Below are 16,888 nucleotides of genomic sequence, written 5' to 3'. Positions count from 1 at the left end.
CCCCGCGCAGGGGGAAGGTCCCGCGTTCCCCGGGCCTGGCAGGGGGTCCCCCGGCCGTGCATGGGTAGGGATGGCAGTGTGCCCGGCACAGCCAGATTTACAGGCGTTCAATAACCATTGTAAGAAAGACCTAATCGGACGCAGACTTTAAATGTCCTGATCGTGCTTTCTTTACATCTTGGCTTGCTTTTCTACTTTTTTATGTTTGGATATTGCTCATTGAGAGTGTTGTGTTTTTTCAGTTCATAAAACAGGAAAACATTTCTCGATACCAAAAGAAAGAAATCCAGTGCCCCATTAGCATTTTTTCTCTCTTAGGAGAACAATACAGGCTCACTGTAAGCTTGCCCAAACATGGGCTGCCTTTTATTATATATTGGTACAGTGCCTAGTGCAGTAGGGCCCTCTTTTGATTGCGTTCACATGCTAAGCACAAGGAAGGGTTCAGTGGCACGCCGCTAATCGCGGTGTGTTTGTCACAAATCCCACCTGCCGACAGGCTGGGCTTGCACAGAGGGAGAAAGGTGGAATGCTTTGAACAAGCCCCGCTCCTCTGTCCGTTTGAAGTAGCAGATGCTCGTCGTCTCCGCTTGACTTCAGTCGCTTGTGTGGCTCTTGAAAGTTATGTTGTTCAAAGTCCTTTTTTTTTTTTTTTTTTTCTTTTGTTTTAAATGTTGGTGTCTGTATTTTTTAAAAAAACTCAGAAGTTAATAACTTTGTGATTGAGTTGAAAGCCTGTGCGGCATCTTAACTGCTTGTATGAAAACAACTGCCTGCCTGCATTAAAGATGACAGGGCAACTTACCTCGTTTTAAGAGGTTGCTGTATGGCTTTGGTCCTGGACACCTGTGTGTACCTTTAGCCTGAGGAGATACTGCATGAAACCAATCTGATTTATGGAATTAGGTCTTCATTGCTGGGTTTTCTCATCTGCGGCATTTTTTTTATCGTCACTGTTTATAGGGTATCATATTTGGTATTGCAAACTCGAGACTGTTTGTGTTAAGTTTATTGCAGTTTTAATCCAAAGGTGCAATAGCAGAAAACTTTGGATAAACAAGTTGGCTGGAGGAGGAGGGGCTTGGTTTCTGGTTAAGCACCCCAATTTAACCTATTCTTTTTTCTAATGTTCATTTTTATAGAAGAAATTGCAAGGGGGAAGGGAAGTAGGATTTAACTTGTGTTCCAATAGCCTTTTTCAGCTGCTGGTTTTCATTTCAGTGCTGGCTGAAGTACTTGTGCAAATTGCTCACCTGCAGGAAACATGAGGTCACAGTACATCACAGCACCCACAGTCACTGTCCTTCTGTTCCTCCTGTGGATCCAGTGGTCAGCAGGCTGCAATAAGGCTCTCTGTGCTAGCGACGTCAGTAAATGCCTGATACAGGTACGAGTCCTGTTTCCTTTCTTTGCTTTTGAGTGTTTAAGAAGCAGTTCTGAAGCTGTGTCTTTAAAAGATCCAGTGATACAAATAACCGATACTTTGTGTTGAGTAGGGTCTCTTTAAGGAGGCTGATTTGGTCTCCTCCAAGTATAAAAGGAGATTAACAACCATTTTATAGATAACACTAAGTGCATGCTTATATGGGCACGTTTCACTTTTTTAATGGAAACTTTTTCAGGCTGGGGATTATGACTGCCACTTGTAGTGTAGAAGCCACTACCAGTTACACTGTTAGTTTTCAGTGTCTTTGTTGTTACTAGTGATACTATGAACAAGTAGCAGTTTGAAGCAGGAGGGTACTAGAAGGGTTTCTGTGAGCAACACTTGTTCTTTTATAAAATATCTGCAATACCAGAAGTTCAAGCATTCTTACAGTCTTCCTGTATCACCTGAGATGTTCCCCTTAACTTGCAGCTTCTCCACTTTCTTAAATCTCAGGCAGAGGGTCAGTAGCTGATGCCTGATGCTCTCCATAACAACAGGTTTGTAGAGTCAGTTAAAAGATGCCTCAAAACTGAACCGAATGCTTACAACTTGAACTGGTAGGGAGTGGATGTTAAATCTAGATGCTTCTTTTGACTCACTGCCTGTCTGTCTGCAGAGAAAGAAACAGACTGAGAACAGGCTGCTTTTCTTAGAGCAGAAGTTGAAGTACTGTGTGCAACAGAACAAAAGGGCCTTTTCTAGCAAAATGGCAAGCAGTTCTGGTAACTACCAGGTATTTATTCACTAATGGCATGTTGAGCACTCTTCTTGACTCCAGATTGAAAAAAAGGAGGCATCATGTGATCAGCTGCAGCTTCTTTAAAAGAAACTGTTCCTTTCTGCCTCTTTGTAGATTGGAAAGGCAATAGCAGAGAGCGCAAATGTCATATGGCAGTAACATGTGAGTTTGCTTACTGTAAACGCATGGTCACTGCCTGAAAAGAGATGCAGAAGTGGCCTGACGCATTTCCATGTTTACTTTATTGCATTGACTTGCATAAAAAATTTGTCAGGTTTACAAATAAAAATACTTGCCAGATTCACAAATCCATCCCGGGAGTGAAGACTGACTGTAGGCTGAACTGTCATCTTTCAGGCTTCTGCATTGCCATTACTTTGAAACAAAAATAAGAAATTGCTGCTTCGTATAGACCTGCCACAGTGTGGGGAGTTGTTAAATATGGGACCAAGAAAGAGGCTTCTGATTTTTACCTTGTCAAACAGAACACCAGTGGTTTTGCTGGCATGTTGGGCCTTGTGCACTGTGACAAACTGATGCATTTCTAAGTTCCTTCTGCTGCATTTTTTAAAATCATCTCTAGGATTGAAGCCTTTAAGAAGTAACTGTGTGTGCTAATTGTGGCATTGTATGTATGAGGCAATTAGAAGTAAATGCAGTGGTAAAGATTTGTTGATTCAGGGGAAAGCTGTTGGTCCTGATGCTGGATGTTGGTCCAGAAAGCTGTTGGAGTGCTGCTTGTTTTTCTGTAAGCAAAAGGAAGAACAGGGAAGATGTAGTGCTTCCTTTTCTGGTGCACCAATAGAGTCCACCATCCAGGAAAGCACAGACATCTCCTTCCCAAGTAATCACCTTTTGTCAAGTCAAGCTTGAGACAGCCAGCATTTAACCTTTATTTTTATGAGCTAGTCAGAATAGAGTACAGCCCAGGGGAAGTGTAGTTAATGCTACTGCACTCCTTACTCAGGTGCCAATAAATGGCTGAGGTTCAGCATTGCACAGAGGTGGCTCACACAACTCTGCTTTCCTTGGATTATGTTGGCACCTCTGTAGCAGCACAACCCAACTCTATAGCATGCAGAGGGCACACTGAACTGCTTTACTTGTGGTAGCTGTGTTCTCTCTTAGTTTGTACAGGTGATGTGGACACCCTTTATAAAGCATTTCCCTAAAATCAAAATCAAATGCAATTCTCTGAGACCCTAAAGTAGCCTAGGATGTGTGAGTTGTGTACAATCACAGGGGAATCACACTGTTCATTTCCACTGTCTGGCTGCTGTCTTCCTGCAAATGGGCCTGACTTACCAGTCAGTATTCATTCTTCATGGAAGAACAGATCAGGTCAGATTAGTCTGATTGTGGATATGAAGTATTCTAAAGCTTTGACTTAAAGCAATTGTCATCTTTCTTCTTGAGGTTTTTTGTTTTGTTTTAATCTTTATCAGTGTTGCGGCAGAAGCAACACTGAAGTTATGTGAAGTTATTTCCTGGGTAGGTATGCAAGTAGAGTATATCCCTGTGGGGTTTTTTCCCCTCTGAACTCTTCTGGAGAAATCTGAACTTAAAAATAAACACTGTGTTAAGTGACTTTGCTTGACTATCGCATGACATTTTTCCCTCACCGATTTTTATCACTGTTCAAGTTCGGCAAAATCCATGTCTTGAAACTGAGATAATGTCACTTGGAGACAACTGGGGAAGCAAAGAGATTGTGAATGCTTGTCATCTGTATGCATAAATATTTTTGCCAGCACGGCTAGAAGTCAGTATGGTCATTACTGCCACTCCTTAGGAGCTGCTCTGCTTAAGGGTGGTCCCTACATAAATATTTATTTTGTTAGATCCAGAACAGTGCATGAGATCAACAACTCACATGCATTCAGCTTTCCTTTTACATCTTGAGGCTCTAACTTCATTGGTGCTTCTTGGTTTTTTCTGTAAGCAAAGACCTATAAGAAGATGGCTTGGGGTATCTCTCTGTGTTAGCTCAGCCTTCGCAAAGAAACTTTGTGGTTTCCTGTAGCTGTTGAAGGAGTTGTGCGTAAGGCTTGGGAATGTAGAGAGTGGGTCCACAAAATTAGTTCCCTTGAAGGCTCTGGATGTGGCTCCTTCCCATGTCTCTGGGATTGGGGCATTGGAGTCAATAACTGGCTGTTGCTGTGCTTTTCAGGTGGGCTCCTGAGCCCTGATTGCACACAGCGTGCACGTTGCAGTATTTATTCTAGCACATCTGTTGTTGACTTGGATGCATGGGTTGTTTTGATGTTTCCATGTGTGGAGGAGATGAGAAGGCCAGTTACGCTCGCTGGGTGGAGTGGAGGCGTATATTGTGTCCTTGCAACATGGAGGAAGTCCTTGAAGGCAGAAACTTCTAGGATGAGACGTTCCCACAATTGTTCATAGCAAATGGGTTTGAGGCGAGTCCCAAGCTGGCTCTTGCAGCACAAAGCTACCTGCAGGAGTCAGGCTGGGCTGATACGTCCGTGTTGGGCTGGAAGTTGAGCTTTGATGTCTCATCTGCAACAGTTCTTTAAGCTACCGCCATGTGTAGGAAATCAATGGTGTTATAATTCAGGCATGGATTTCTGATCCTTCTAAAGGAGGGGTTGTTTTGCAGTGAACACAGGATTTTCTCTCCTGAACTCTATTATACCTGCAGCCACCTCAGCTGGTGTGGTATCTTTCCAAGTAAAATATCTTTTCGTCTTTGTCTTCTTTGCCTCCTGTTAATCTTGTGTACAAACTTGTCAGCTCGAAAGGATTTCCAAGACTTTTTAGCCCTGTGGTATGAAATAAATGCCACTCCTTAACTTCAGGGCTTAGGTATCTAAAAATTACTCTCAGTGTTCGTGTTGTAGCTGCAGTACGTAATGCAGTTGGGTTAGCAAAACAGTTCTGGCTGGTTTGCTTCCAGATTTCTGTTATTAAACTCTTCAAGGAAAAAAGGAGCTAGCTCTTTTTCTTTCACTCCTCCTTCCAATTTGCAGAGATGTTTCTGATGCCTTCAGGTCCTGCTTCTCCCTGCACCAAGAAAATAGTCTCTGTTGTTTCAAGAAAGCTTTGAAAAAAAAGCAGATGTTAAATATCTTGTAAAAATCTTTGTTTGTTCTCTGGAGCAGAAGTATCTTTGTTGTACAAACATGCCTGCTTCCTATTTAAAGCTGTATTTTTAGACCGTGAGGCTTATTTCTTGCCTAGCAAAAGACATTCTCCGATGCACCTTCAGTAGTTCAGCTTGGGAAGTTGCCAAGTTGACTTATGAGTAATATTTTCTTCCACTGACGCCTCACCACCCCCAGCTATCAACAAGGAACGTTTCTCATTCTGCCTTGCTTCACCCACGTCCATGTAAGCATTCTTTTAAAAAGATGTATCCTGTACAAGTATCTAGTGTGGATGAGTCAGGCAGAACAACTCAAAAGTGGTTAAGGAAACCATCTATGTGCAAACACATCTATGGAAAAACATACAGTCATTGCCCTGAAGTAGCAGAAGGCTAATTAATTAGGTTTTTCTTTCTTCCCTCCTCTCCTCCAAGTTTAAAATAAATACATAATAGTTAAACCTCCCCAAAACAATAAAAAAAAATTACATTGCTTATAAGCCCTTCCTGTAAAATCAAACCTGTTAAGATACTGGTAGATGTAACTATGCTATCCCCAAGACAGTGCTTATACATACTGATGCTAAGCAGAATGTTTTGTGAATACGTTGCAAGTGCAGAATTTAAGGTTATATTTAATTCTCTGAGAATACGCTTTGATAAAACCCAAACAACTTAAGTTTAGTGAATTTTCTGGCTTCAATTCACACATTATGTATAATAGTTTACGGAGAGTTGCCTCTTCCCACGTCCTGGCTTGTTGGTGTCTTTAATAAGTGTAAAGTTGTTTGCCCAGTTTTGCAGTTGAAGAATAAATAAATAGGATATTTTTAATGCTAATATGTATTAATAATATTCTCTGACTGCAGTAACAGTACTGTACTCATGGTTGGTTTTAAAGTTGGTTTATTCAGGCCTTTTATTCTGAAGGCTGACACAATCTGTTTATTAAACAGTAAGATAAATATTTTAGAAATGTGCACATAAGTCATCTTTCTACGTTTGTGCTGTCTCCTCTTGTGGAAAACTTTTTGTATATATCATTAATGAGCCTGTTTTTCATCTTTTGTTTGGAAACATCATAGAAATAGGTACTGTTCATAAGTTTTGAGCAGGAGTTCACTCTCAGGCAAACAGTTCACATTAAACTGTGGAGGCAGCAGCATTTCTCAGCATTACGGAATCACAGACTCAATTAGGTTGGAAAAGACCTCTGAGGTCATCGAGTCCAACATTTGCCTGATCACTGCCTTATCAACTAGACATTAAATACCATGTCCAGTCATTTATTGAACATTTTCAGGGACGGTGAGTCTACCACCTCCCTGGGCAGTCCATTCCAATGATTGACACCTCTTTCTGTGAAGAAATTCCTCCTAATGTCCAACCTGAACCTCCCCTGGCACAGCTTGAGACTATGTCCTCGTCCCGTCACTAGTTACTTGGGAGAAGAGTCTGACCCCACCTGGTTACAACCTCCTTTCAGGTAGTCATAGAGAGTGATAAGGTCACCCCTGAGCCTCCTCTTCTCCAGGCTAAGCACCTGCAGCTCCCTCAGCCTATCCCCATAGGATTTGTGCTCTAGAACCTTCACCAGCTTTGTTATCCTTCTCTGGACAAGCTCCAGCATCTCAATGTTCTTCTTCAAGTGAGGGGCCCAGAACTGGACACAGGATTCGAGGTGTGGCCTTATCAGTGCTGAGTACAGGGGGACAATCACTGCTGGCCACACCATTTCTGATACAGGCCAGAATGTCATTCTTGGCCACCTGGGCACACTGCTGCCTCATGTTCAGCCGCTGTCAACCAGCACTCCCAGGTCCTTTCCCACTGGTCACAACTTTCCAACCACTCTGCCCCCAGCCTGTATCTCTGCATGGGGTTGTTGTGGCCAAAGTGTAGGACCCAGCACTTGGTCTTGTTGAACCTCATACCACTGGTCTTGGCCCATCTATCTAGCCTGTCCAAATCAATATGAAGCACAAGCAATATCTGCTGAATTTTGTTTCTTTGCTTATGTCCAGAAGATTTGGATCTGTGATGAAGTGAATGGAAAAATAAAGAATCAATGGATTTATACTGCATTATAGCATATCTGCAGCACATTCTGGGGTTTGCTCAGTTTTACTCCAGAACTGGGAGCCTTGTAGCTTTGTTTGCTGTACTCTGAAGGCCTGTCCCCAACCAGATCTCACCCTTTAAAATGCACTCCTCAGTCTTCTGTGGACCCATGTGAGTTGGTTTGAGAGAGGGATGATCCCTGTGTGAATCAACAGGATGTGGACATTTGCAGTTGCTGATGTTGCAGAGTAAATAGAGAACAGGGGTCATACATGATCAGGTGCTTAGCGGTGCTTTGCCTTGCCTAGCAAGCACATTCCTGACATTTGGAATAAAAACGCCTCCTTTCTCCCCTACCTGGTGCTTCTTAACAATAGCAAGCAAAGAATTACTTAAAAAGTGGATTTTTGCAGCATTGGTTTCTTCCCAGAGTGCTTCAGAAAGAAGCTTCACCATGTGGGTGATGTTGGTGTCTGCCTATAAGGAGTGGTGTCCCTGACCCAGCTGTGGTTACCTAAGGTGGAACCATGTGTGGTGACTCCAGGCTAGGAGAATTTCACACCAAACCATGTTCCTGCCCTTCCCTCTTATCCATGTGCATCCCCCAACCACACCACAGTGTGTCCCTCTCCTACCTCTGGAGATCAAGGTCAAAAAGTGAGGATGAGGCGTCATGTCCTCCCCAGCCTGGTGATAGTAGAGATTTGCCAATGGCCTTTCCAGTAAAGCCAGGGGTGGGAAGGATCCTGTGGTCAGTGTTTCCAGTAATGGGATTTTGTTTTCTCACCAGTTGTATGTAACATGATAGTTAGACAGACGTCATCAAAACCAAATTCTTAGACACGATGACCAAAGTGCCTTTTGGTTCTCCATGTTTCACACTATGATGTAATTCAAGCCTGTGTATTATTGTCATGTAGTCACGGTCTTTTGGCCAAACTGGAGTTACTAGTATGGATTTGAACTCGAGGGAAGGAGACTACTTGGGTTTTAGATTTCCTTCATCCATATAGGCTATTTCCATGCTTTAAGGTCCACAAGTGTATGTCTCCATCAGGACTGCTAACCAGCACCTTCAGGTATGGGTAGTATGAAGAAAAAGGTTTGTCTTGCTTCCATGCATTTTCCATCTTTCTGGCCAAAGAAAAAAAATGGTTGAAGAAAAATTTGAGTGTATACCATGTCACTTTCTAGAAGCTCTAGAAGTCTTGGAAGTATCCCAAGGTGTTGATTTGGGGAGAGGAGGCATAGGGTTGTTTTCATAATAGCAAAAATTAATCAGCTGGACATGGGTAGGGGGAAATAATCTGGTCACTAATATTGCAAATGGAGAGCAATGTGTAACAAGTATTCAGAGCTGCAGAAAATCCTGTGGTCAGACGACTTAACTGAGTAAGCTCCTTTTAGAATCCACACAAAGGTGTGATGGTAGACATTGTGTGCATCTTGAGTATGAACATGTGGCTTATAGTACCTTTCTTTTTTAGCTAAATTATAATGTGCACTCACTATTTATATATAAAGAAACGTCCTTCTTCGAGTTTCCTGTTGTGATGGGAAAAAGTCAGGTTCAGGCATACACAGAAGGGCATACACCTTTCCCATGAATGGGTTTTTTTCTCTTTTAAATGCTGACTTTAGAATTGTCTTTAGAATGTCACTTTAAAAAAAAACCAAAAAACAAAACAACAAACTTGCAAAAGGTCCTTTTGTAAACTCGGTTAGGTTCTTTGGCTGGAGCTGTTTTACCATTTACTCACTGTATTAGTGCACTAAGCTTTTTTAATGCCATAATTTGAGTTGCGGCTTAAGGAAGAATTGCTCTGCTGTGTAGTTATTTTACATCTGGGACTGCTGCAGTGTAACGAGTGTCTGTTGTTTCCAGGAGCTGTGTCAGTGCCGCCCTGGGGAAGGGAACTGTTCCTGCTGTAAGGAGTGCATGCTATGCCTGGGCACACTTTGGGATGAGTGCTGTGACTGTGTTGGTAAGTTTGCATTTTTGGGTGATTTTCTTCTTTTCTTTTTACTTTCCTTTCTCCTGCCACATGCTGAGCTCAGAATCTTATAACAGGGCTAATACATTGGGACAGAATGTGTGTTTTAAACATCTTACAGCTCATTTTGTGGGTATGGAACAAATTACCGTGGGGACCCAAATATTTGAAGGCTGAATCTGCTCTATGGAGTGGGGAGTGGAAGTACTCCAGGTTTTTCTTGGTTAATGTCATCACAGCTGGCTATTAATTTTGTCTCTCAAACATAAAACTCCCTCTTGAATTGTCTTCTTGAGGAAACTACACAGTACCTGCTTTGTGGGGTCAGATGCTATGTGAGGGTTTCTACCTGTAAAGTGTGTATTGACAGGTAGGACAGAGTTAGGTTTGAGTTGGGAGCAGTAGTTAAATATGCATGGCCCAGTGTTTTCACCGTTCTTTTATTTGCAGAAATGGCTCTTTGTGGAGGGTAAAAAAGAAGCATACAAGTACTTACTGTAGGATTAGATGATAGTCTTAACAAGAACACATTACTACTAACAGGTGGTGTTCAGAGTGCCCAGATCTTTGCAAGTGAATGCTGCCCCTTCTTAAGGAGGACGTATTCTAGTTCTGTCGCTTGTTTTAAATATAATGAAAGCTTCACCTTCCTGTGGTTGCTGTAAGTCTCCCTGTGCTGCCATTCAAAATCCTGGCTTCCATGAAAGGGATGAAACATTTTGACTGTTGTACCTGCTCTCAGCTCCCTGCATTTGTGAATTTGTGAAAACACCCATTTCCAGTGCAGTCCATTGCTTCTCCTGTTCCATCATGCCGTGAATTGGTTTTCTGTCATCCTTTATTGGTTGGTTCAGGCTGGCTTACCCGTGCTTTACTGCCTTTCAGTGAGCAGTGGAGTGGCATGGTCCTGTGCATGTGTGATTCTTCTCCGTGGCATAAGGTATTTTCAGCCCCTGCACCTGTGGAGGATACATTTAGAAACAGGCCTTAGAGTTTATTTTTTTTCTGTTTGATCTTGGGCTCCTTGAAAAGTGAAATATATATATGTATATACACACATATATCCTTTTTTTTTCATCATCCTCTTTGCCCTTCCAATGTCTTCTTGTTTTTCATAAAGTGTACTGTTGTCATATTCAGTCATAGGTGTGAGGAGTAGAACAGTAGGTCACTCCCCTAGTTTAGAATGATTATCTGCTGTAGAAGACAAGGCATAGTGTGCTGATCTCCTCTGGGGAGAGGAAGAACCTGCCTCTTGGGATTGTGAAGAAAACAAGTGAAGTCCACACATTTTTTTATAAATTTGCAGATGGCCCACTGTCATCCTGCTCTTTCCCATAGTGTTATCCAGGAGAGGAGTTAACACGGTTTCAAGTTCAGTTTCCCAGTACTGTGTAAACTAAAATGTTTGCTGATGGTCCTGTGGGTGCCTCGGTCCTTGTTGGTTCTATGGCATGGGCCAGAGAAGTCTTCAGTGTAGGGTCATTCTTGCTGTAGCCTTATTCAAACGAGGAAATAGGAGTGCATGCCTTACTTGGCTACCTAGAGACAGTTCTTTGCTGATACTTGAGCTGATACTTAAGTTCCTTTATAAGCTGATCATGTCTAATGTAAAAGGAGATGAGTCATCATGTCTTTCAGGTCATGTCTGCCCTGAGGTCAGGAATTGCCTCCTACCCTCCAGCAGTAACTTTATGGGTGCTCAGTTGATGCCCCGATGTTCTGTGGGGATATTCTCTCCCTTCTCTGACAGGGAAAAAGACACTGGAGGAGAGAGAACAGCAGCAGGTCCCTCTTTCCTTTGTGTTAAACTCTTCTAGTCCCTTAAGTAAAGGTTTGTCTGCTTCCATCATTTCAATAGCCCATTTTCTTTTTTGTGAATGGTTTCTTGGTACCATATTTCAGAAAATACTGAAGACAGTATTTTCATATTGCATTGATATGCACATAAACCTGTACACATTCTGCAGGATTTTAATAAACAATCTTGATGTTATTTTTTCCCGCGTGTCCTTCTTGTCAGTGAAATTTGTTTTCTGAACCCAGTCTGGCAGAGGGGCCCTCTAGAAAGGCTCACTTGTTTCTGTTTCACAACATTAATACAATGACATCAACTAAATTATGCATCCTTTGATGTATCTGTACAAAACTCTTACCTAGTTTGATAGCTTCCTAATTGATTTTCATCTGGGCATCCTTTATTACAATTGTGTGGTTAATACAGTGCTTACTAAAGTATGGTTAAAATTAGTACTTAGTAAAAGGCGATAATGCAGGGATAGAAAATTTTTATTTAAGTTGTTAAGTCTGGGAAGGTTCATGAAGAACAAACCTAGTTGAGAGGAGTAGGAAAATAATAATTTACAGCAGGATGCTTGTATAAGTGGAATTATTTTTTAGTGTGACCTGTTGTCATTTGTAAGAGAGGCTCATTGTCTTTCCTACCCAGTACTTGACTCATCTTTTTGTAGGAGCAGACTGTCTTGTAGTGTTCCTATTACTGAATGCTGGTAATGCTAACCACTTGCTTAAGATTTGCCAGATCTCACACTAATTGCCATGGACAAACTTACTTCTGCTTTGTTCATTATGGAAATCCATCTGCTTAGGTTGAGAAGATTGTGGTTTTGTATAAGGCTCCAGTCAAGCACAATTATTTCTGAAGCTGGAGTCCAAATGTATCTGTGGGGCAGGAAATGCTTCTCTAGTTGTGTGGGGCAGGTAGACTTGGAACATTTATGTCCCATATCACTTTCATAGTTCAAGAATTGGTGTGCTTTGCAGCTGTAGCTGTCTAAAACTGTAGTTGTGAAACTACCCAAAATGATATCCAGATGTACATGAGGAAAATGGATTTGTTTGTCTCTTGCCAGGTGACTTCTAATAGTGTTTCATGGCTCCTGAGTTTAGATACCTATGCCCATACAACATTTCTTTCTAATCTCCTTTGTTTCAATGTTTGGATTAAATCAAGATACCCTTCAGTTTCATTCCTAGTAATAAATGCTGGTGTTTAAACAGTTAATGAAACACTGGCACTGGCATTGCATATCACAAAAAGACATTTTGTAGGAATTGGCAAAGCAAAAAGAGATTACAAGGTTTCAAAACAAGAGAAGGCAGAAGATGTTGAAAAGTAAGGAAGAGATGACCTAGAAAGAAACATTTTGCATGTAGTGGCCGCTACAGCTAAGTAGCAAAACAAAGTTCATCTTGGCTGTCTCTACAAAATTAAAGTAGCTCAGACTCATGCTCCCTCCTGATAGTGATCTTCACATCTCTGGCAGACTGAAAAGATCTAGTGCTGTGCTGCAGTGATGAGGTGGAATACTTGAATTGTGATCAAAATTTCATGTACCTCAGGATTTGTCAAGACACTACCTTCGTTCAGCCCTGAGCTTTCACTCCACATTTATGCTAGTATTGATTATACTGTGCTTTGTCTCTTCTTCCAGGGAAAACAAACCTTCCATTGAACTCCTTATTTTCTAAACTGTAATGCTAGCACAAAGAGGGAAGCAAAGTGCTATTTAGATGAGGTCACAGGTGTGTTTTGTGGAAGTCTGAGAGATCTGAAACCTGCTGTTACAGAAAGGTCATCCTGCTGCAATTGGGCTAAGAGTGGGATATATGTCAAAGGGTTCTGTTCTGCTCAGCAGAAACCCCTCAATTTTAATTTTCTAACTACTCCTGCCTGTTTCAGGAGGAATTGTTTAGGGAGTTTCATATAACTTTCTGTTTCATTCCTCTACAGGTATGTGCAATCCTCGCAATTACAGTGACACACCTCCAACATCCAAGAGCACTGTCGAGGAGTTGCATGAACCAATTCCTTCCCTTTTCCGGGCACTGACAGAAGGAGATACTCAGCTGAACTGGAATATTGTTTCCTTCCCTGTGGCAGAAGAACTGTCGCACCATGAGAACCTCGTTTCCTTTTTAGAAACAGTGAACCAGCCACAGCATCAGAATGTCTCTGTTCCAAACAACAATGTCCACACACCTTACTCTAGTGACAAAGGTAATGAGTGTAGTGTCTAAATTCCTAGTATTTCCTCTCATCTCCTCCAGGAGCTTTCTCAGTGCATATTCTGTGCTTCTCTGTGCCTGCTGCTTCTTTTCCCATAAAAAGGTGTGAAAGGTTTAGCCTAATTTTGAGCATGGCATAAAAGGAGTGAGGCAAAAATGTTGTGGAACGTGGAAGATGATGTTAAAGTGACGGATGATCATAGGAGCCACTGAACCATATGAGTTTATAATTCCTCCTGTGGCATGAGGCAGTTTGTTCATGTTATTTCATGTGTGCTGGCACAGTATGTTCTTTGACATAGAAGTAGTTACGTGTAGCTTAGGAGACAGGACAGACCAAAAACTGAATCCAAATCATGTATGGGTGCAGAGATAGGCAGCTGAAACACATGGCTGCAGAAGTTGGAGAAAGACACATGCCGTAAGCTGTTGTATCCAGAGTACTTGTTTGTTTCTTTCATCTGAGCTGGCATAACTTGAAATCTTTAGAAGGATGGTTTGTAGGAAATACAGGATTAATAAACATAAGTAAGCTTCTGAAGATCTCTCTTTATGTTGAGGAAGATAAGGCACTGACAATTTGAAAATATGCAATGGGGGTTCAACTTACAGACTCATTTCTCTTACTTGATAGGAAGTTTTTGATAGTCTCACCTTCAGTTTAGAGAACAGACTTGTGAATATTGTTTACTGGGGCAGGGAGAGGATGAGAAGTTTGATGTGGTCAGCAGTGGCATAAGAAAAATACTCTCTGCTTCTTGGTTTCCATACTAAACCTGAAACATTTTCCCCTGCAAATCATTACATCAGACTTAAAAGAATCTCATAAACAGTTCATAGTGAAATTGCTGCTTAATAGGGGGGGAAAGAGCATCTGATTTGTTTTATTAGTGCAATTAATGCCTTGCTTCCTTCCCAACACACACCTTAAATATCCGTAACCCTGTATGTTGCTGTTGTGATGGCTCTTATATCAATCAAAGATGCCCTAATTGATGGACACACTGCTGTTCCGTGCCAGCGTGAACATTTGACCTAGTTGCGTTTCTGAGCAGAGCTGCTGTTGATTAAATGGAACAGTAATGGCAACTTTTCTAATTTCCTTTGGTTAAAAAAATAAATTAATTCCAGAACTGGGAAACCAGATGGTCAGAAAGCGACTCGTTCATGTGCCTTTGACGTTACTAAAACGCTTGCTCGCCGTTATGAGAATGATGCAGAAAGCCATGTGAAATGGCAAGCCACAAAAGGCCCTGTGTGCAAACACTACAGCATTTAAGGCTGTAAATTATCCTTGGGGAAAAATATTATGTTTAGTACAGTCTTGAATATATCCCACTGTACTTCGGTACTGCAGCCCAGATGGCTGTTCCCTGACAGTCCTTTACCACCATACCAACAGGATAGGCTAATGATAGTGTTGGATTAAACTTGGAATTTGAATTGCATCTCAAGGGTGTGGAGCAGTTTTGAGTTTAACAACACCGGCAAATACATAACACTGCAATTTTCTTAGTCAAAAGACTCCTTCATTTCATTTAGTAAGGATGTATTAGAGATTAGGTTGAGAGAGCTTTCCCTGGAATGATGACAGTCCAAAAACAACAGTTAGTTATATTTGGAAATAGTTACCAAATGCCACTGGCTTTCAGGCCTCAGCAGACACTTAGAACAGAAATAAATGTCAGAGCTACTCTTGTAATCATTGGGTATGCCTCCTCCATCTTAGTGACTGGTGAAGAACTGGAAAAGGTAGAAAATTACTTTCCACATCCTATACTTTAAGTATCTAAATATGTCAGCCTGTTGAGGAGTCTCTCTTTTCTTGGTCACCATGCAGACTAGTGCTCTGCTTCTCCTGAAGTCATATTAAACTTTGCTTGTAAAAACATGGATGATTTAAGCATTGAGAACAGAGAAGGTGAAAAGTTAGCTGCTGGCCTTGGTCAACTGATGTTTATTATGGTGGAAGCAAGGGCAACTGGGGAATTGTACCTCCTGTGTTGGATGTTGTGTGAGCCATGGGGTGGCATTGGTTTTAATATGATTTTGATTAGTTCATTGAGGAAAACAAACCAAAAGGTAGTAGGTCAGCAGCAGGTCAGGGACACAGCGAGGGAGCCTAGGAAGTTGCTGGAGTCTGATGGCTCCTGCCCATCAAAGTTCTGTCACACAATCAGGTCACTGATTTAACAAGCAAGTGTTAGCAGAACTGCTGAAAGAGGGGGTCGGTCTGTGCATGTGTATGTGTGTGCTCAGTGGCAATAGACACAAGCATGGCCTGCACTGGGAGAAACTGAGACCATCTCCTTACCCTTTCTTTCTCCCCCAAAATACTGCTAGGCTTAAGGGCAGATCTTGCAAAGGGAGATGTCCTTAAGGTGGCTCACTAAGCAGTTGTCTTCAGGGCTGTGACAATCAGGGATTTGAAAGAATATTCCTGTGAGCAGGAACACAGATGCTTTATGTTTTCTTTACAGTGCTGTGCCTCCTCCATTTCATGGCTCTTCTGTGGCTCCTTGCATGCTTCACTCCAGCATGGTGTGCTGGCAGCAGCCTATTGCATTGCCGGTGAAGGGAGAGAGGCTAATGAGAGGTAGATTTTGATAGGGAGACAGTATTTTTCTGGAACACACCTCAGCATTTCTAAAGGCTCTGCTTACAAATACCCCTTGTGGAACACAGCTCTGATTTTAATTTCAACACATGTTCATGCAGGGATTGCCATTAAGCTGGTCCAGGATGCCAGACTTGCTCGATGCAGTTCTGGATGAGTGCCAGGAAAAGCAGCACCAGCCCTGGGAGCCCAGGAGCTTTGTGCCTGAGTGGCATGAAGCCACTAGCCCCGAGAGGGTGTCTGCAGATCCGGGGGGAGGAGGAGGTGGGGTGCGGTGGGATATAAAGCATTCCTTTCTCGCCCCAGCCCACTGTGAGCCCAGCTGCCAGGCCTTGAACTTCCCAGTTATTTTCCTAATGAGTGTCTTCCTTTTCCTCCTGTGAACTGGCTTTTAATGTTTTATAGTTGCCAAAGTTATGCGTACGCTGCTGGAGCTGCTGTAGTTCTTTGTATCAGTTGTTTCTGGCACTTGAGCTGCTGCTTCAGAGAGGATTGCACTGATTGTTAATCTAGTGCTACATTTGTACTTTATTCTTTTTGCTTTACTCTTAGCTGATACCCTCAGAGCTCCAAACTGCGAGTTCAGATGTTTAAATAAGCTGAGTTGTTTCAGATGATGACAGGATGTTGGCGAGAGCGAGAGGGGAACTAGATAATCTTTTGGCAATGGATGAAACAAAATCTGTGGTGCAGTTAAGGGTTTCTGAATTGCACTGCCTGGTGACACAGGGGATGGTGTCTGCTCTGCACTTCTGCTCCCTCCCAGGGCAAGTCAGGCGAGCTAGAAATCCAGTAAAGTGGCATCTACCTCTGTAGGTATTCTTGGAAGATTATATAATTTTAAATTTTTATTTTTTATAAGTTTTGACTGACGTAAAATCGACTTGTCCAAAGGTAACTGGTTATCTCAGTTGAT

General features: G+C 42.1%; 1 protein-coding gene across 1 annotated transcript in view; it reads left to right on the top strand.

The window, feature by feature from the left end:
• Nucleotides 1–1,222: 1,222 nt before the first annotated feature.
• Nucleotides 1,223–16,888, top strand: part of TWSG1 (twisted gastrulation BMP signaling modulator 1) — a 20,583-nt gene continuing 4,917 nt past the window's right edge. Inside the window, exons 1-3 of the mRNA XM_009073216.1 lie at nucleotides 1,223–1,387; nucleotides 9,218–9,317; nucleotides 13,081–13,347. Coding sequence (XP_009071464.1) covers nucleotides 1,265–1,387; nucleotides 9,218–9,317; nucleotides 13,081–13,347 — 490 coding nt within the window. The 5' untranslated portion in view covers nucleotides 1,223–1,264. The remainder of the gene's footprint in view (nucleotides 1,388–9,217; nucleotides 9,318–13,080; nucleotides 13,348–16,888) is intronic.

Source organism: Acanthisitta chloris, unplaced genomic scaffold (genome assembly GCF_000695815.1).
Source record: "Acanthisitta chloris isolate BGI_N310 unplaced genomic scaffold, ASM69581v1 scaffold25374, whole genome shotgun sequence".
NCBI classification, from domain to species: Eukaryota; Metazoa; Chordata; class Aves; order Passeriformes; family Acanthisittidae; genus Acanthisitta; species Acanthisitta chloris.
This window is presented reverse-complemented; position numbering and strand designations above follow the sequence as displayed.